General features: G+C 47.6%; 4 protein-coding genes across 7 annotated transcripts; 3 read left to right on the top strand and 1 right to left on the bottom strand.

Annotated features, from left to right (window-relative positions):
- The first annotated feature begins 6 nt into the window (after window positions 1-6).
- On the top strand, window positions 7-8348 carry LOC117134715 (muscle M-line assembly protein unc-89-like). The gene is made up of 8 exons (XM_033293281.1): window positions 7-1156; window positions 1245-2027; window positions 2180-2953; window positions 3139-4698; window positions 6544-7251; window positions 7314-7486; window positions 7610-7940; window positions 8101-8348. The coding sequence occupies exons 1-7, from the start codon at window positions 64-66 to the stop codon at window positions 7634-7636; spliced, it is 5118 nt and encodes a 1705-aa protein (XP_033149172.1). The 5' UTR covers window positions 7-63; the 3' UTR covers window positions 7637-7940; window positions 8101-8348.
- Window positions 4705-6537, top strand: LOC117134716 (titin homolog). The gene is made up of 2 exons (XM_033293282.1): window positions 4705-5632; window positions 5688-6537. Exons 1-2 carry the CDS (start codon window positions 4843-4845, stop codon window positions 6524-6526), a joined length of 1629 nt encoding a protein of 542 aa, XP_033149173.1. The 5' UTR covers window positions 4705-4842; the 3' UTR covers window positions 6527-6537.
- A 107-nt stretch (window positions 8349-8455) lies between the features above and the next one.
- On the top strand, window positions 8456-20704 carry LOC108594900 (myosin light chain kinase, smooth muscle). Of its 4 annotated transcripts, none has more exons than XM_033293277.1 (15): window positions 8456-9757; window positions 9820-9952; window positions 11266-11434; window positions 13263-13308; window positions 13385-14256; window positions 14324-14735; window positions 14808-15135; window positions 16396-16752; window positions 17501-17775; window positions 17839-18360; window positions 18428-18769; window positions 18838-18939; window positions 18999-19176; window positions 19249-19945; window positions 20015-20704. In XM_033293277.1, exons 1-15 carry the CDS (start codon window positions 8820-8822, stop codon window positions 20323-20325), a joined length of 5682 nt encoding a protein of 1893 aa, XP_033149168.1. In that variant the 5' UTR covers window positions 8456-8819; the 3' UTR covers window positions 20326-20704. The 4 variants fall into 4 exon arrangements, with proteins under 4 accessions (XP_033149168.1, XP_033149167.1, XP_033149170.1 ...); XM_033293276.1 differs by having other exon boundaries at window positions 20012-20703; XM_033293279.1 differs by lacking the exon at window positions 19249-19945 and having other exon boundaries at window positions 20015-20204.
- Window positions 11453-13044, bottom strand: LOC108596022. Its single transcript, XM_017981379.1, has 3 exons — window positions 12844-13044; window positions 12594-12787; window positions 11453-12532 (listed from the first exon to the last, which is right to left on the bottom strand). Exons 1-3 carry the CDS (start codon window positions 12969-12971, stop codon window positions 11502-11504), a joined length of 1353 nt encoding a protein of 450 aa, XP_017836868.1. The 5' UTR covers window positions 12972-13044; the 3' UTR covers window positions 11453-11501.
- Window positions 20705-20770: the final 66 nt, after the last annotated feature.

Here is a 20770-nt window from a genome sequence, read left to right as displayed (position 1 = left end):
AAGAAGCCAAGAAAGCCGCGCACGGCACGTAAGTCCATCGACAAGGAGGCAAGTCCCGCGGGTATGTCCGATGTGGAGGATTTCGGTGATGGCGATGACAGAGAGGATAGCGTTGATCTTGATGAGGCTGACGAGCCAGTTAAGAAGGGCAAAAAGAAAGCGCCACCCAAGAAGAAGGAGAAAAAGGAGAAGTCACCGAGTCCAAAATTGACCTTGAAATTAGAGATTGGCGGAGGCCAAAAAGCAAGCAAAAAAATGTTTGAGCAGCAGCAGGCCCAAGCTGGGCCCAAGCCGCCGCCCAAGAAGAGCAAGATGGTGCTGCAAATGGAAGAGCAGGCTCGTGCAGCTGCCAAAGCCGCCGAGGAGGAGGCCAATCGTGCAAAGCCTAAGGGTGAGACCTTTGAGGAGCGCCAGAAGCGACTCAAAGAGGAAAAAGAGGAGCAGGATCGTCTGGAGGCCGAGCAACGAGCAATAGAAGAGGCTGAAGCCGAAGCGGAGGCCGAAGATGAAATTAACGAGGATGAGGATGCTACCGCCTCCTATATGGACGATGATCTGGGCACCGAAGCTGCTGAGGGCGAGTACAACGAGGAGGAGCCTGAGGACGAAGAGAATGAAGATGACGAGGTGGCCGACCTGCCCGAAAAGCGACGAGGCAGCGACTCATCTGACGATTTTGTGCGTCCTGATCCAATGGAGGACGAGCGTTGGCAGCGCATTGCCGCCGTCGAGGGCGAGGAGTTCATGCAGCAGATGCGCAAATACAGCATTGCCAAACGTACCAGCGAAAAGGAACGTGACGCCGACTGGCAGCGTCGCCGTGAACAGGCACGTCTTCCTAAGTTTATCAATTTTCTGCAAGACCGGACCGCGCAGGCGGGCCAAAGTGTCCGCATGGCTGTTGCTGTCGATGGGCCAGAGTTGTCCTGCAAGTGGTTCAAGGATGGCAAGCAGCTGGAGCGCGACAGCAATCATCGCCTTATCAATAACAATAACATTTTAATCATGGAGGTGGTCAGTACCAGCATACTGGACTCGGGTGAATACTCTTGTACCATAAGCAATCAAAACGATGAGGTGACCAGCTCATGCATCGTTACCATTTACGAAGTGTTCAAGGACGAACCCAAGCCACCCTCCATACAGTATATCAAAGGTATTCAACTGTCGTTGCAACTGGGCTAAGCTTCACTTTTTTTCTATCTGCCTCTCTTTCTTTCTTTCGCTTTGACTCTCTTTTTCAGGATATTATCATTTGCGCGATGATGAGCTGACTATTGAATGCCACGTGCATGGTGTACCGCGCCCACATGTTACCTGGTGGCGTGGAGCTTTTCAGGTCACGCCCAGCTACAAGTTTACTATACTAGAGGAGGGTCATGGCGTATGTAAGCTGTTAATCTACAAGCCCGGCAATAGGGACAGCGGTACCTATACCCTCAAAGCTATTAATTCGTTCGGCGAGGCGCAGATTAATCACACCGTGGAAGTGGGCAAGAATCTGCATTACCATGTGCCTGGTATCTTCCATGCGCGTGACAAGATTCAGCTAGACAGCTTAAAGCAAGCACGCAAGTCAATGGATGCAGCGCTCAAGTCAAAGGCCGAGTCGGATCAGCGCCGTGCGGAGGTAGAGGCCGAACAGCAGCGCATACAAGCGGCGCGTGCCCCGCCAGAGCCTCTTGTGCCTGCCAAGCAAAAGCTGCAGTTTGCTACACAGCTCCGTGATCGAATGGCCTTGGAGGGCACCACGGCAAAGTTCGCTGCGACTGTCATTGGACCCTCGCCGAATACACGCTGGATGAAGGACGACGAGTGGCTCAAGATGAGCGATCATATTAAGAATCTTTCAGAGGAGGGCAAGGCCATTATACAGATTGAGAATGTAACACAGGCGGATACAGGCGTCTACAAGTGTGTGGCCAAGAACGATCTCAGCGAAATTGAAACCTCTTGCTACTTCAAGGTGTACACTGCTCAGGCCGATGGCGATGAGTCCGAGCCCATTTTTGCATTGCCCCTGCGAGGTATTTTTAATCTCTGTCTGCTGTCGTTTTAGTGTCAGTATGTGTGTGTGTGTCTCTGTTTCTCTCTATCTCTCTCAATCTCCTCGATTGAGGTCGTTGAGTTTGAAAATAGATTTGATGCGCCTGCGTTTTCGTTTTGCTTTTATCTTTAGATGTTTACCACTCCTCCCAAAATGATTTAATACTCGATACGAAGGTGCGCGGCAACCCGCGTCCCGAAATCAGTTGGACGAAAGATCAAATACCCATTGTACTCGATGATCGTGTGGTGCAAATTGAGCACTTGGATGGCATGTGCGAGCTGATCATCAATAAGCCCAGCGAGAAAGACAACGGCATCTACGTCTGCAGCGCCAAAAACAAACTGGGCAGTCAGTCGACCACCCACACGGTTGTTGTTGACACCACGCACACGTCGCGTCGCTCGAGCATACTCTCTGCCATAGCTATGCAGGAAGAGTCAGCTGCTGCCGCCGCTGCGGCGGATGGTGAGGCTCCCAAGGGCAAGGCCAAGCGTTTGCCGAAGCCAGAGGAACCGGCGGCCGATTCTGGAGGCGGCTATGAGCGTCGCAGTCGCATGCCCGATCCGTCGCCCAAGCAAATGCTCTACTTTACGGTCAACTTGTCAAATCGCTATGTAGCTGAGGGCTCCAAGGTCAAGTTGCAGGCAGTCATTGGTGGTCCCGAGCCCACAATAAAATGGCAGAAGGATGATCAAAATGTCCAGTATGGGCCACGCATCAGGAACATGAATCGCGACAGTTTGGCTGTGTTGGAGTTTGTCAATGCAATGCCGGAGGACTCTGGCACGTATACGATAACCGCGCAGAATGAATTCTGTAAGATCACCACCTCGGCCTTGTTGCATGTCTATCAGCCCAAGGTCAACACCGATGTGCAGCCCGTGTTTATTCGCTCGCTGAAAGGTAATCTCCACCAATCGAATCTATAAATAAACACATTCCTCTCTTGTTTAGAATTTCCCTCTCCTCCTCCCTATCGCAATTAATAGATCGATCGATCAATTGATTGGTCGATTGTGCAATTTGTGACACGATTGTGCAAGTGTCTTATGCAATCTATTTTCTAATTAATCGCTTGCCTCTCACAGAGACCTATCATCTCAACTCGAACGAGCTAATTTTGGAGACAGCGGTGCGTGGTCAGCCCACGCCACAAGTGCAGTGGTTCAAGGACAGCATTGAGATACAGAGTGGAGATCGTTATCAACTGCTGGAGCATCAAGATGGCACTTGTGAGCTCATCATAGATCGCCCCGATAACAAGGATTCGGGCAAGTATGTGGTCAAGGCAGAAAGTCGTGCCGGAAAAATGGAAATCTCACACTATGTGCTCTTCGAGGGCAAGGCATCGCACATAGCAGAAAATATACATGGCGTCTTCCATGCTGACAAGAGTCTTATGCGACCCAAGGAGCAGGAGAAACCAGCCGCGCCCCCGAAACCAGCTGCTGCTGAGGCGGAGGAGGACAAGAGCAAGCGTCGTGGTCGCAAGGAAGAGGACGAGGGTGCCTCCTCCGCCACGGATTACGCCTCGGATACGGCAAGCATGTCCAGCAAGCGTCGCGAGAAGAACATTGGCATACACTTTAGCACCTCCATGCGTGATCGTGTTGTCGCCGACGGCAGCAAGGTAAAGATATCCTGCTTTTTGGAGGCCAAGGAGCCGCAGGTCAAGTGGTTCAAGAACGAAGAGCCGATACAAAACTCACCTAAGATTCGTGGACGCTACAGCGAAGGTCTCTGTCTGTTGGAGATTCAGAGCGCCACAGCTGAGGACAACGGCGAATATAAGTGCTGGGCGCGCGATGAAACCGGGGAGGCCTACACTTCATGCAAGCTGGAAGTGTACGAGGATCCCGGTACGGGTGATGTGCCGCCCACATTCACGCGTAACATCAAGGACACCATGCACGGCAAGATCAATGAACTGCAGCTGGATGTTCATGTGCGTGGCTTGCCTACACCGGCGGTGTCCTGGTACAAGGATAGCGTCAAGGTGGAAAACAGCGAGAAGTATCAGCAGGTGGATCACGATGACGGCACCTGTGAGCTGTTCATTAGTAAGCCCAAGCCGGCAGATAGCGGAAAGTATGTTTGCCAGGCTGAGAATCGCGAGGGCAAAACAGAAATAGTGCACATGGTCACCGTCGAGCCGCGTCATCGCATACCACGCCCACTGTCGCCTTCCAGAGTCAAGGTCGAGGATGGAGCTGAGGGTGAGGGCGAAGGCGGCGGCGAGCGACGCGTGCGTAAGCCGAAGCCAGATGAGGAGGAGCCTACAGCCTCTAGGCGAGAAGTGCCACCACCACCTGATCTAAGGAAGCGTCTCTATTTCCGTAACTACCTATCCAATCGCACTGTCAAAACTGGCAGCAATGTCAAGTGGATGGTCAATATTGATGGCCCTGAGCCTACAGCCAAGTGGTTCCATGGGGATCAGCCCATTGCCTTTGGCCCCCATAGCAAAATGTCCATGCAGGATGGCATCGCCTGGCTCAATTTGGTGGGTGTAACCGATGAGGATGCGGGCGAGTATACGCTGCGTGTTCGCGGCTCCGAGAATGAAATCGTTAGCACTTGCAATCTGTTTGTCTATAGCACGGGTAAAGTTGAGATAGTGCCGCCCACTTTCACGGTGGGCATCAAAGGTAGGAGCTGGGGTGTTAGGTTTAAACTAAAGTTCGTCCAATTGTGCGTCAAGTCGTGAGTCTAAGCTGTAAGTAGCTGTAATTAGTATCTGTACTAACTTTAGTCCTAAAATTCTTCTCAATGTCTGTCTCTGTCTAAGTCTCATGTGCTCTCTTTTGTTGTTATTGTTGTTGTCTCTTTTGTCACATTGTGTGCCACACATGACAGATGCTTATCACAGGCAGGACAATTGCCTGACGCTGGAGTGCAAGGTTTCTGGCAGTCCCAAGCCCCACATCTACTGGCAACGTGACAACACTTTGTTGCCACTGGAGGGCAGGAAGTACGAGTACAGCGAGCAGAGCGGAGATGGCATCAAGCAGCTAACAATACGAGATTTCAGCAGCGAGGACTCCGGTCTATACACCTGCTATGCGGAGAGCGAGAATGGCCAAATGAAAATTAGTAAATTTGTGCAGGCTACAGACTATGTCAGGGCACGTGGCAATGATAAGCAGAGCAAGGACAATAAGGAACAAATGCAGCAAGAGCAAGAGCATGGGCGGCCATCGATGGCGAGTGATGTCAACGCAGTTGGCCAGGCCAAGGCAAAGGCACGTGAGGCTAAGCTGCGGCTGCAGCTGGAGACAAAGCTGAAGAGCATGACCTTGAGCAGTGGCAATAAGGCACAGCTCATATGCTATGTATCTGGTTTCATTGAGCAGGTGCATTGGGTGAAGAATGAGGAGCGTGTGACCAAAGATGCGCGTCATAAGATTTACAACATAAATGGGGCCATTAGCTTAGAGATCTACGATGCTCGCCCTGAGGACAGTGGCAACTATAGATGCGTAGTGAAGAACAGCAAGCAGACAGTGGAGAGTGCCGCAGAGTTAACGGTGCTGGATGAGACGAGCGGGCGACTGCCACAGAGCTTCCAGGCAGGCATACAGAGTGAGTTGCATTTGGCTTAAAATAAACTAATTAACTAATATGTCTCCACTCGTAGAATCCTTTGATGCGCAACGCAACGAGCTTGTGCTCAGCTGTCAGCTGCATGGACGTGCGCAGGTGTCCTGGATGCGAGACGACCATACTATATGCAACAATCGTTACAGGTTGCTGGAGGAGGCGGGAGGCGTGCGCAAGCTCATTATACGTAATCCCATTGCCACAGACTGTGGCAGCTTTGCCTGCTATGCAGAGCAAGAGGAACAGATAGATTCCATAAGCTGCACAATACGCGCAGCGGACCTAAAGCGCTTGCTGAGCCTAGAGCCACAGCTGGAGACGCTCCAATCGACGCCTGCGAATGTGACTGCAAATGTTTCTGCAACTGCTGTTAATGGACATGGCCTGGGTACTCGCTTGCTCCGCCAGGTTGCCAAGTCCAAGCCAATCTTCCATACCTATTTACACGATCGTACTGTGGCCGAGGGCGCCAATCTGCGCTTGGTGTGCAGCGTCAGCGGGGACGAAAACACACACATTGAGTGGCTCCGGAACCACAAGCCTTTGCCACAAGATGCGCGACGTTATCAGATGGTCTATCAGCAGGGCGAAGCCTCACTGGAGATATTCGATGCCCAAGCGGATGATAGTGGAAGCTACACGTGCTCAGCCATCAACGATTTTGGCGAGAGCTTTAGCCAGGCGCAGCTGCGAGTGTATAAGAATTTTAGAGAGGCCTCACTGCCCACCAGCTTTGCGCAGCCCATCAGAGGTAGTCCAGATGCAATGCAGCCGCAACCGCAACCGCATCCATTTACGCAAAACACACAACAGCTTTTTATGCTAACTGCTTGTTTAATGCTTTATGTTCTTTATATTCCTCGGTGTTCTTTCTAATGCTCTCCATTTTGCAGACACTTATTCTCTTAACGAGAATGAGTTGGTTTTGGATTGTCGTGTGCGCGGCCAGCCACGTCCAACGATTCAGTGGATGAAGGGCACAGAGGACATAACCAATGATGCCAAGTATCTGCAGATTGATCAGACAGATGGCTACTCCAAGTTGATCATACGCAACCCAACCGAGAAGGACTCGGGTGTGTATGCCTGCATTGCCAGCAATGAGGGCGCTCAGAACAAGATGACGCATCAGGTGGACTTTGTGGGTCGCGAAAAGTTTACACTGGAGAAGACACATGGCTTCTTCCATCGCGATCCCAACAAGCCGCACTTCCTTACCCCACTCGGCAACCAAACGGTCTGCAATGGCGGCACCGTTGCCATCTCGGCCGAGTTTATGCAGTGCAGCACGCCCATTGAGGTGAAATGGTATCGCGATCGCCGCACTGTCGACGGACCCAATGTGCGCACTTTGAGCGACAAGGGCGTCTACACGCTGGCCATTATGAATGCGGGCGCCGAGCATGAGGGCACCTACACCTGCCTGGCCTCCAACGCCTTTGGCCGTATAGAAACCCATGCAAACATCGATGTAGCAGTTGGCGTAGAAAAGGACGTACGTCCACCACTGTTCTTGTCCAGGCCCGAAACGGATATGAAAATTGCCGTGGGTGATCCATTCTCCATTTCCTTCCGCATTGCGGGCGATCCCAAGCCGAAGCGTGAGTTGATAGTCTTATTGTAATTCCATCTGTGGCTGCAATTCGAGCTTTCTCTTTTTTAGTTGTTTTCATGAAGGGCACCAAGGACATCACCCAGTCGGATCGCGTCAGCAAAGAGGTATCCGATGATTATACCAGATTCACAGTGCAAAAGTCGCAGATCTCCGACTCCGGCACCTATTTCGTTGTGGCACGCAACGACTTTGGCACGGACAGAATATTCGTTACCATTTTGGTGGGTTCCCAATATATTCTATATTATTCCAACTCTATTCTCTTCTGCTTGTTGCTTTTGCTGCACTTCTGATTTGCTTTTACTAACTAAACGCTGCTTTTTTCTCTTAATTCTTATTTCTAGATTAAAACGCCCAAAAAGAAAGAATAAAGCTTATCATATTAGGTTTATAAACCATATCATATAGTAACTAAATTTTGCGCAAACTTTAAAAAAACCGCCTCCCTTATAAAAAAAAAAAGAAAATGATGAAAAGCTACTATTAATTCCAAGTCAACTTAAAACCCGACTTCCGACTCTCTACAATGTGTTCATAACAAAATGCAATAATATTTTTCGTTTTGACTACAAACCACAAATTTTTAGGTGAACCCACGCGCACGCTCTGAAACCCCAACGCAACCACGCTGGGGCCAACCACTGGAAAGTTACAATGATGTTTCCTATTTCAGAGGTGAGTTCGAAATAAAAAAATGCAAAAATAAAAACCAATATTTGTCGCGTCTCGCATATGTGTTTGCCTGGTACTCCCGATTGTTTTGATCTGTCATACCCCTAGTTGACTTCATGTTTATTGCTCAAAAATTGTATACTAGCTAGCTATACCTTTCCAGATTGCTACAACTACAGCTTATTTTGCCTCCAATGCCGTTTAACAAGCTTCAGCCGAAAATCACTTTCCTGCGAAATTTTAACAGTAAAAAATTCAGAAACAATTCTTTTGTATTTAGTTTAGAGCACACTTTATTTCAAGATAACAAATATTTTTTAAACGTAACTCGTTCGTATCTTAATTAGCGTATTATATTAAAGCAACAGCAATCCAGCTTATACATTTACGTAGTCGACGACAAAAAAAAAATAAACAAAAAACAACAAAATATCAATAACTAATAAAAATATATATATTTCTCCGGGGCGTCATGTGTTTTCCTTTTCATGCCTAGATCCGCCTGGCTGTATTAGCACTGAGCCGCTGGTGGTTGACTCCGGGCCCACGCACATATCGTTGTCCTGGGGCAAGCCAGTAAGCGCCAACTCTGCGCCAGTTATCGCCTATAAGGTTGAGGCCTGGATTGTGGGTCATGAGGGTGGGGCCTATTGGCGTGAGCTAGGTCTAACGCCCATCAACTCCTTCGACGCTTTCAATTTGAAGCCCAATGTTGAGTATCACTTCCGTGTGACGCCCAAGAACCGTTACGGCTGGGGCCCAGCTGTGCAGACTGGCAGTCCGCTGCAGGTGGGTGGCGTGGAGTGTCTCCCAGAGTTTGTGAAAATCTTGCCAGGACAGTTAAAAGCGCTGCTTGGTTCCTCGTGTACGCTGCAGTGCAACATGCGTGGTGCTCCGCGCCCGAAGATCACCTGGTACAAGGATGGCATCCAGCTGAGCAGCAGCTCGGAGCATGTCAAGGTGCGCCAAATAGGCTCTACCTGTGCTCTGACCATATCCACAGTCTCAGAGCTCGACTCGGGTCGTTATACTTGCGAGGCGACCAACTCCAAGGGGCGAGTCTCCACCTTTGCGCGCTTGCAGGTTGTCGCCGATCCGCGTGTGTACGAGGCGGATTCGCGGCTCAAGGAGATTGCACATGGAGCGCACCCAGCCGAGTTGGGGGAATCGCTACCCATCTTTACCATGCGCCTGCGAGATAGACGTGTGCAAGTGACCTATCCGGTGCGTCTCACCTGCCAGGTCGTGGGCTATCCCGCGCCCGAGGTTCTTTGGCTAAAGGATGAGCAGCTCATCACTGCGGACAGGCGTCATCTCATCACGGCGGAAGGGCAATTCTATACGCTGGAGATTGCTGCCACAACTCTCGCAGACAGTGGCACTTACACCTGCACGGCCAAGAACGAGCTCGGCTCCGTGTCCTGTCACAGCTGTCTGGTCGTGGATAAGGGCATACGCGCCTATATATCGCCTGACTTTTATGTGCCGCTCGATCCCTTCTATTTGTTCCACGAGGGCGATGAAATCCGGTTGTCCACTAAGGTCGAGGCGTATCCCACTGTCGGCGTCACCTGGCATCGGAACGGCATGCGTCTGCGTCCCAGTCGTCGGATCTCCGCCAGCCTCGACGCCACTGGCTATGTAGAGCTGGTCATAGCCGATGCAACGCCTCGCGATGCGGGCATCTATGTTTGTGTGGCCTCCAATGTGGTCGGAAAGGTGGAAACCATTTGCCGTGTTGTTATTGAAGAGCGCGAGCAGGATACAACAACGCCTACCCGTGCTTTGGAAATACCCAGCATCAAAACCAGCGATATGCCGTATGTTCAATTGCCCGAAGGTCAATATTATTATATATTTATTTATTTTGGTCTCTTCGCAGCTATTCCAAGGAACCGCTATTTGTAGTCAAGCCACGCTCAAGTGAGGCTTATGAGGGCGACAATGTCATTATTTTCTGCGAAGTTGTTGGCGATCCCAAGCCTGATGTGGTCTGGCTGCGAGATTTCCTTAATGTAAGTATTATGTCATTTAAATGGAGCTCAAAACAAGACGCTCAATCGCTTGAGAGTGACAATAGTTCTCTTGATTATTTATGCTTGAAATTTTATTTGTGACGTCAGCAGCTCTGTCTGGCTGTTTGCCAGCGCTTGCGCGACGTCTCGTTTGTCATTTACCAGTTGCATTTTCATACGCAGCGCTAACAAATGTGGGTCGCATTAACAGTCGTGTTGCCGTTGTCGACGTCGTTAGTTGCCGTTAGTTCAAAATCAAGAGCAAGTGCGCCAACACCAATATAAAAATCATAAAGTAGTATTGTAATTGCAATGAGAATTTTCAATAGTAGGCCCTAATCGTAACGGGAAGTGAAGCTAAATATTATTTAAATATTCGTTTCCGCGCGTATAATTGAAAATTCAAGAAACAATTGCCACAGTTTGTAAAAACATTCGAAATTGCAACAGTTGCTCGTGCGGATAAATTTATAATTTGCATTTTAAAAACATAATTGATCCGACTGACGAGCAAAGTTTCTAAATTGTATCAATACAATCTGTATGTGTTAAACAAAGTATGAATTCAATAACTTAATTAGGTCAATCCAACTACAATAAATAATTAAGTGGATAAATATAACATCATATAATTAAATTCAAATTACCAGCTGCTTGAGCATAATTTTGAAAAGCATTTTAGACAAAACAGATGGAAGTTGCAATTGCAGCTGCTATAGCAGCTTCTTACTCGGATTACAAGACAAACTACGTCACACTCATACATGCATATCATCCATATGTACATGCATAATAATAGAGCTCAAGCTTAAGCGTTATACAATCCTCACACACGTACACATGTATGTGTGTGTGTTTTTAAGTATCTCTACATTGACAGTGGCAATTTCGTTCTTATAAAGCCGAACTGCTGTCAAACGCTAATTCAAGTTCAGGCCATATCAAATAACACGGCTTGTAAAAACAGATACAAACAATTAGAGCTGGCCAGATCTGGCCAAAAGCAACAACAACAGCAATATTATAGACGAGATCGTGTGCAAGGAAGCAGCAGGAGGTCAGGGTGGACAACCTTTATGCTCTCAGCACACAAGCTCAAGTCATATACCAGTTTTAACTATGGACTGTCGCGAAATTAAATTTTGTGCTTATATGGGCATAAGCTATGACACAACAACAACAACAATAACGACGGTGACGACAACAACAACAACAACAATCGAAAGAATAATGATAAAAATAATGCACAATATATATATAACTATTTATATAAGTAAGATAACAACTTATGACTCATGCCTCATATTTTTCAGCCTGAATATTATAAGGACGCAACGCATTTTCGACGCATTGGCGACGGTCCGGAATATCGACTAGAGATTCCGAGCGCCAAGTTGGATTTCACCGGCACCTACTCTGTCATAGCTAGCAATTGTCATGGAGAAGCCAAGGCTGTAATTTCACTGCAAATTTTCGCCAAAGGTAAGTAATCACATGGCTTAATGTTCTTAAATCAATTGACTAGGTTTATTCAACATGTGTTTATTCATTAAATTGTTTGAGGATAAATACTCACAAGTCGTGGATATACCACATCTCTCCAATACTCATCTGCCATGCTGAGCAGACTCGCCTGAAACTCCGGATCCGCCTGCACCCAGACATAATGCAATGCGCCACTTGTCTCAAATGTGGGACTCAGCACACAGTAAAGCGCCTTGTTAACATTCGCAAGAAACATTTGTATTTGTATCTGTGCCATGTACTTGGGAGCAATGGTCTCTCGGGCCTCTAAATACTTTTCAAAATCCTGCTCAGTCTTGGGCGATTTAATCTCCACAATGTGATCATCTGTGATGCCATCGGGTGCGCCGCATATGTAGGGATAGTTCTCATGTAGTAGCAGGCCACACTTTATGTATTCCTTGTTCTCCAGTTTCTCTGTTTGCTTAAGTATAAAACGCTTATGTTGCTTTTGCTGCACACGCTCTTCAGTGTCCTCATCACGACCTTTGCAGAACAGCATATCAAAGATTTGTTCATCTTCCAACGCTGTTTTACGCGTGGCAATCAAATGCATCATTGAACAGCGTATGCGCATATACTGCGTCTCTATCCATAGCTTTGACTTGTACTGGCTTTTGGTGACTTCATGCAAGCTTTCAAAGAGTCCACCTTGTGCTTGCAACTCCATATGTTGCATAAAACTATTTGCGTCAAATACATTATATTCCGATCCCTTCAGCAACACATGATGCACCAGCAGTGCTTCAAATTCATCTGTGGTCTCTATACATTGACGGTAGAGCGCCGAATCACGTCCACAAATCGCAAGCTCCTCTAGAACCGACTCCAGAAACACACGCTCTTCACTTTCCGTAAATCCGGGCGCTTCAGCTTCCGCTTCAGCATGTGTTTCATCCACCGGCAGCATGTCGCGTATGCGTATAGCTCTTGAAGGCTCTGGCTGCACTAAAGCTTCCAACTCGTGGCCCCAATATTCGACCACAGCCTTGGGATTGCTGTCTGTGCTCTTCTGGTGCAACCAAAACACAAAGGCCACCACATGCGGACACACAGCTACAAATTGTGAATGATTTTGATTATCGTAATCAAATACAGGCCTTTCCAAGCGACATACCTACAGTGGGGCACAAGCTACAGAGACCCTCGCTTATGCTTTGTTCGCCTTCCATAATTCTCACACAAACGTTAGCGTGGGTTTCCGTATTAGCAAAGCTGCTGCCAGCAAATACCAGTGCCTTCACTTCACAAATATCTTGCTTTCGCATTAGATGAACGTAGTCTATTAGCAAATCATTGTTCGCTGCTGAGCTGTAAATATAACATATTATTCTCGTGCATAAACAAGTATCAGCACAAAATTTTACATCTCCTTAGTCTGGCCCGCTGCAAAATAGTTAAATATCATGCCGCTGCTCACAGTGGGTATATTATTTATGTCTGCCTTGCGGAAGCCCGGCTCCAGGTCCATAGGCACTATAATAAGTCCACGCATTTATGCAAATTACATAAGTTTAGCGTGGAAAACTAAAATGTAATTTTATTAATGCCAAAGTCAGAATGGTGCTTCAAAAAAGTGTGACCGTAAAAATAAACAAACACGTAATGTGCTAAAGATAGACGCAGCTGGCTAAAGTATCGGTATTGTCGAAAGCATCGATATTTTTCCCAGTCAGCTGTTATGCGCGGCATATTTTTTAGTACAAAACGAAATTAAAAAATTGTAAACACATTAAATGGAGTGCAGTTCACAAGCTATAAAATGTCTGCTTGCTTTATTTTCCAGATATACTGAAAGAAAATCGCATGGATAAAGTTCACACACGACATGGGTAATTAAATAAACTGCCATTTATCTATGTATATCACATAAGTGATTATTCATTTCTCGTTAATTATACTTTTCAGCAACATTGAAACACTGCCGCGTTTTGTACGCAACCTGCGCAATCTGCGCTGCTGCGACGGCGACGCCATCTCACTGGAATGCCATGTGGAGGCCATGCCAGAACCATACATAATTTGGGAAAAGGATGGTCACGTCATACCTAGCGACAAAGACTACGTAATGTCGTATGATGGCATTAAAGCAACACTTAGCATACCCAGGATATATCCCGAGGATGAGGGCGAGTACACCTGCGTGGCGAAGAACTCTGTGGGTCGTACGCTCTCCTCCGCCTGCATCATAGTGGATGTTCCCGAGGAGAAGGAAAACATGTTGAGCAGACAACTCTCCCGTCCAAGTGGGTTACTCTCGGCACACTCAACGCCGCGTTCGACACCACGATCCACGCCCAATCGCAGCTTCTCTCCCATGCGACTCTCCTATCGCAATACCAGCATTGATCTACAGACAGGCAGCGTAGAGCGAAGCCGCAGCGACTCACGCTGTATCTCTGCACCCAAATTCCTAGCCATTCCGTACAATCGCGTTGTAGAGGAGGGCGACAGCGTGCGCTTCCAGTGCGCCATTGGCGGTCATCCTACACCCTGGGCCACCTGGGATAAGGATGGTCTTATTGTCACACCCACTACGCGAATTGCTGTAAAGGAAGTGGATGACTTGCGATTCATTGAAATTGATGAGGTGGGCTTCGACGATGCCGGTCTCTATCGCATTACGCTGGAGAATGATTTTGGACGTATTGAGGCCACAGCACGCCTAGATGTGATCAGCAGTTCGCGCTACTCCAAGTCGCCCTCTGCACGTAGCGTGCGTGCCTCTTCCTCTCGACGCAATGCCTATCTATACAGACGAATCATGGGCCCCTCCACAGGTAGGCAGCACACTTATCTATGTCAAATAAATAAACAAATAATTAATTTTATGATTTGTTATCGCAGCTATTGGCGGTCGCATGGCTTTGGCAAGCGGCTTTCGCGGCTCCTCAGTGCCTTCGGTGCGTTTCTATCACAACAATGTGGAGCTAGAGTCTACGGAGCGTATACATATAGTACTTCAAGAGGATGAGGCTATGTTATTTGTGGACAACGTCACCTGGGAGGACGAGGGCGTCTATACTTGCATTATCAGCGGCGATCATGATCCTCTTGTAAGCTCCATTGATGTCAAGTTTTATGAGACAGCGGCGGACATAAGGCACCGTCGCGCGGCTATTACGGAGCCTTTGCCCGAATTATACCGCTCTGTGGAGGGTGAGGTCATCGATTTGTGTTGCAGCATTGAGAGCAACGAGCCCTACAGCTACGTCTGGTTGCGCAATGGCGAAATTTTGAGCGACAGCGAGGAGTTCAAGTGAGTGGAAAACAGTTGCACGTATTTATCTTAAATCTCTATGCATAATATAAATTAAATTGTGCTCAACAGCTACATTGATCATGGCAATGGTTGCCTTTGTCTCCGCATCAACGACGCCTTTGACATTGACTCGGGCATTTACAGCTGTCAGGTGTACACTGAATCTGACGCGGATGACGACGGTGGCTGCGATTGCAGCAGTAGCGGCGAATTGTGCGTGCTGGAGCGCGATCTCTCACGAGTGGATGAAAGTGTGCAGTTGCTCAAGTCTCCGTTGCCCGTTGTTTGTGCGGCGGGCGGAGAGGCGCTCTTCTATGCACGCGTATTTCCCTGCCAAGCGGATGCCGAGTGGTATCTCAATGGAAAACTCATCGAGGGTGACTCACAAAACATGACGGTGCGTATGGCCAACTTAAACATACAAACGTAACACTTTTAACACCTATAAACCCACAAATTTGGGTTGCTCATTAATGACATTCTTGATTTTATCACAACGAACTACGCATACGCTTGCAAAAGTAAATATATCAAAATATTTACATTTTCGAAATACTCTAATGTTCTTAGAGCGTTTCAAAAAACACATTTATGTTAATGTATGTTTGTACAGCACTTGTCAAGCAATTGTATGTCCCTCAATTGGCTGACATCATGCAGCATAAAAAGTTTGAAATTTATTCTTTTTTGGAGCTGGAGATGCGCAACCTTGGCCGCCAGCAAGACTGTCATGAAAACAAATGCGCCTTGTCAACGTCGAGAGTGTCTCTGGCAGCAAAAAACAATAACAAAAAGCACAACAGCTATAATATTAATAAAATACGCGACAAGCGAGCGCACACACACACAGGCAAACAGTCATACATACATATACTGTAAGAAATTGTAAGCAGAGCTGCCCAAAAAGATTAAAATGCCGCGGCATGCGCAGCGCATGCAAAGCGATCTTTTCCAATCGGATGCGGCAACGGCGGCTGCGACTGCGACTGCGACGTCGGCGTCGACTTCGATCGCCTCGGCTTGGGCATTCGTTCAATAGCTTCCAAGCGGCACACAGCGTTTACAAGTTAATAGTTTATAGAAATATAAATTTAATTATATATAACCAAGTCAGTGAGGCGGTAATAAAAGGGCGTGACAAGATGTCACAGGTATGCAAGCTCAACTATCAATAAAACGATATACGATACGCATACACACACGCACACACACGTGTAGTTCTATTGCATGTGTGCTGAGTGTAAGTGCTTGCTCTTGCTCCCAATTGAAAATGAGAGCGAGTGCGCGCGCGTGAAAGTGTCACTGAGAGATGGAGAGAGCAACTCTCACTTGTACGCTCAATTTTACGCTCAGTGTTCTGCATGCTTAATTGGCGCCTTTGCTGGCATTCATAGTTCAACAGTTGCCGCTGCTGGTTGCTTGCTTGTTCAGTTTTTGTGTACATAAGTACATATAAACAAATAAGCAAGTGCGTTTGTGTGTGTGTGTGTGTTCGGTATTTTATTTCAATGCCTATGCCTAAGCGTTGCCATTGAAGCGCGTTAAAATATTTACTTAAGTTTTTGTTTTGCATTTCTTATTTGCATATTTAGCGTGTCAATGTGCAGCTGTTTTTACTTGACAACAATAAGCTCATCTCTTTGCCTGCTCGTTACAGTTGGAGTCTTATCCGGAGAACGGCATACGCTTGCTGCGTCTGCGTAACCTGCAAGTGTCCCAATCCGGCGAGCTGCGTCTTCAGGTCAAGCATCCGCAGTGCGAGCGACGTACGCCCGCCACACGTAACTACACCAGCCTGCTAGTGCTTCCACTCAACAACAACAACAACAACAACAACTGCAGCAGCAGTAGTAATCTCAGCTACAACAATAACATCTGCAACAATTCACCGCTGGCTGGAGGCAGCTGCATTTTGAGGCGCCCTGAAGATTGCACCGCTCTCATTGGCGGCCTGGTTACACTGAGCGTGCACTATGAGCCATTCCCCAACACCAAAGTTATATGGTACAAGGCGGTAAGTCGAAATAAAATATAATAGCACATTTGTTTATAACCAATCCACTTCAATCAATTCCCCAAATGGAAAACCTGCAAGCCTCGAGTCTAAAGAAAATTAATCTAGCCTTTAAAGTCCACACATTTTTATCGTAACCGGTTAAATTCTTACCTAATTTGTACATGGTCCAGCTTTCCATTTCTCTTACACAATTGTTGCAGGTAACCTAATTAGGCAAACGGGCGTCAGCAGATTAGAGACATAACACCCATTTGATCTACATCATAAGCCCCTAACACACTTCCCCCACTCCTTTGCTGTGACAAAGAAAAGACTTTGGGGTAACAAAAGTGTGTGAGGCTATCTCAGCTCGTTTAGCTGGTTATGGGCATTGGACACGTTCGTTTAGGTTGGTGGTTAGGGCTGCTCTCTGGGACTGTGTCACGATCAGTTTGCGGTATTGACGTATTGGCTGACTACGTAATTGTTGCAAAACCGCAATACACAACAAGGCGTCAACATAGATCAACGTGTTTTGTGCGCAACGAAGGTTGAGGCACTGTACTTAGTGTTACACTGTGGAAAATACGTAGATTAGCTCTTAGGCTCTGCGAGATTTGACCCGTTCTTTACCTTTTTAATTTTGAAATTGTGCGTTTCAATTTACATTAAATTTTACATTTTTTCAAATTTATTATTTAAAATATTTTGCTCAGTGTATTTTTCTTATTTAATAACAATAAAACTTGTGTCTTTTTGCGCATAGTGTCGCGCCATTGTCGAGGGCGCCAATGTGACCATCCGCACTACGGCCCAGCAATCAACACTCTGCATTACGGACATCTCGGCAGATGATAGCGGAAAGTATACGGCGGAAATAATGAATGACTACGGTGTGGAAGCAGCTGCCGCCTCTGTGGCAGTCGAAGGACCCCCTGAGCCGCCCAGCGGCAAACCAAGCGTGTCCTTGGGACCAGATCGCGTCGCTGTGGCCTGGTGTGGACCACCCTACGATGGCGGCTGCATGCTAACGGGCTTTATGTGGGTAGCATATATTATATTTAATGTGCCACTTAATTGCAAATCGTTGCATCTTCATTGCAGTATTGAGCTGCAGAGTTTCAATCCAACGGACTGTGATAGCGTCAAGGATAACGCCAAGTGGCAGGAGGTAGCGCATGTGGTGGACAGCTTGGCTTACACTATTAAGGATTTGCAGGCGCAATTGCAATATAGATTTCGCGTCCGAGCGGAAAACATACACGGACGCAGTGCGGCCAGCCAGGTTAGCGAGCTGGTGCAACTACTTCCCAGATCTGAGACAACGGTGGATAGCAGCAGCCGAAATACGGATGTGGTGAGCGTTCAAGCTGGCGGAGATTTTAAGGCGCGCTTTGAGATCATTGAGGAGCTGGGCAAGGGACGCTTCGGCATTGTCTATAAGGTGCAAGAGCGCGCACAGCCGCAACAGCAGCTGGCCGCCAAGGTGATCAAGTGCATCAAGGCCAGTGATCGTCAGAAAGTGCTCGAAGAGATTTGCATAATGCGTTCCCTGCAGCATCCTAAGCTGCTGCAGTTGGCCGCCTCATTCGAGAGTCCGCGTGAAATTGTCATGGTTATGGAATAGTAAGTATAGGGGCCCCTAAGCAATAGCAGCCAGTCCTAATTGTGTCCTTTTCTTATTCCCACCCAGCATTACGGGCGGCGAGCTGTTTGAGCGCGTGGTTGCGGATGACTTCACCTTGACGGAGCTGGATTGCATATTGTTTCTGCGTCAGGTGTGCGAGGGCGTGGCCTATATGCACAGCCAGAGTGTGGTGCATCTGGATCTAAAGCCGGAGAATATTATGTGCCACACGCGCACCAGTCATCAAATCAAGATTATTGACTTTGGCCTGGCCCAGCGGCTGGATACCAAATCACCCGTGCGTGTGCTGTTCGGCACGCCGGAGTTTATACCGCCAGAGATTATTAGCTATGAGCCCATTGACTTCAAGTCCGACATGTGGAGCGTGGGCGTCATATGTTATGTGCTGTAAGCCGAAAGAATGCTAATTGAATATTAATTGTTAACAATTATTAAACATTTATATTTTGATTTAGACTCTCTGGTCTCTCACCCTTCATGGGCGATACGGATGTGGAAACTTTTTCGAACATAACACGTGCGGATTACGACTTTGACGATGAGGCTTTTGATTGCGTGTAAGTAACATTTATAATCATTGCCAGCAACTGAACTGATAAAAGATTCATCCACGCAGTTCGCAGGAGGCCAAGGACTTTATATCGCAGCTGCTGGTACATCGTAAGGAGTCACGCTTGACCGCCACGCAGTGTTTGGAGTCGAAGTGGCTGTGCCAGCGCCACGATGAAAATCTCAGCAACAACAAAATCTGCACGGACAAGCTTAAGAAGTTTATCATTCGACGCAAATGGCAGGTGAGTGGCCAACCTCTAACTGCTGCTACATTGTTGTGCATTGCCTGCTTTGCTTTCGCTTACTAACTATAGAAAACCGGCAATGCCATACGGGCGCTAGGACGCATGGCCAATTTGTCTGCCTCGCGAAGGAACTCGGCCATAGCAATGGGTCTTTTGAACAGTCCACGTCCCTCGATCTCTGGGCTGAGTATGCTGGGCAGCGCCAGTCATATGAACAGCTGTCAAATGGCCTCACTGCATGAGGAAGAGGATGACTTTAGCGTGGACATGCCCAGCGTGGAGAAACGTCGCATGGCGTGTGCTTTGAAATTACGCGACAAATCACAATGCAGCGAACGCAGCGACTCCGGCTACAGCGAGTGCTCCAATGGTAGTTTGGGCACGCAGGAGACGCTGCTGTTAACGCTGGCCAAGTCAAAGCTGGAGCAGTTAGCCAAGGCTACCGCCGAGGAGACAGAGGATAGCTCGAGCGCAAGCTTGCCCAGCTTGGAGCTGCCGTCTAAAGGGGAAACCATCATGGCATCTGATTTTACCAACACCATCAAGATGCGCAAGAAATCTCTCGAGGACAGCTGTACGCGTGAGAAAACAAAAGCAACACATGCCAAACTGCACTGCGAGTCGTCCAAGCTGAAGGTCTCTCAATTGAAGCACAAGTTTCAGCAATCTAATGCAGCAGCAGCCTCGCTCCAAAAGCCGCCCGCCAAGCCTGCTTTAGAGCCACAAAAAATCGCCAAGGTCGCGAGTGTGGGTCACATCAGCAAACGTAAACTAGCTTAAGCTTCTGCTAAGCCCTTCCTTCACTTAATTGTTTTCTCTTGCGCCTTTACAGCAGCAACCGCCAGCGTCAGCGTCGGCAACCGCAAGCCAAAACCTACACAAACCCAATCCATGCCCAGCTCTCCGCTGCCTCAGCGCGCCGCAACGCCGACGCGGCTGAGCAGTCGCGTACTGGAGGCAACAGCACGCCTGGCACAGCAGCATACGGTGGCCAGCGCACAACGACAGTCCGGCAGCAGTGGGAATGGCAATGGCAATGGGAATGGGAATGGGAATGGTACTGCAAGTGGCGTGCGCCCCGGACAGGAATCACGAGCGCGTGCTCTCATCAACAGATTCAACGAAACGAAACATATCACGTCCTAGTTTTTTATATCTTTTATTGCAAAATAATCTTAATTGTTATGTCTGCTTGTGCCCAAGCAGAAACTCTACGAATGCACACACAGCGAATGCGAACTATTTATAATGCAAATCCGAATCCATGATTGCACCCCAACAAACTAGGCACCCACAAGCACTGCACTTAGGCTTAGTGAAAGCTACTTACTTAAATTATTGTATCGATTTACATACACACATACATATACCTACATATTTTACCATACTAATTAAAGTTAATATAACGAAAGACGTTGGCGTTGTTCAATCGGTCAAAGCGGTCAAAACAAAAGTTTCAAGGGCACGAATCCCTCATGTTGTTAACTATGCTATGTTTTTAAATATTGCGAGCAATTTTAAAAATACTGCTTTGTCGTTTTCATGACCATTGGTCAGCTGTCAAATTTAAATTGGTTGCAAATATGATTTT

This window comes from Drosophila busckii, chromosome 2R (assembly GCF_011750605.1).
Source record: "Drosophila busckii strain San Diego stock center, stock number 13000-0081.31 chromosome 2R, ASM1175060v1, whole genome shotgun sequence".
NCBI lineage: Eukaryota > Metazoa > Arthropoda > Insecta > Diptera > Drosophilidae > Drosophila > Drosophila busckii.
The sequence above is the reverse complement of the archived record's forward strand: the minus strand, read 5'-3'. Positions and strand labels throughout refer to the sequence as shown.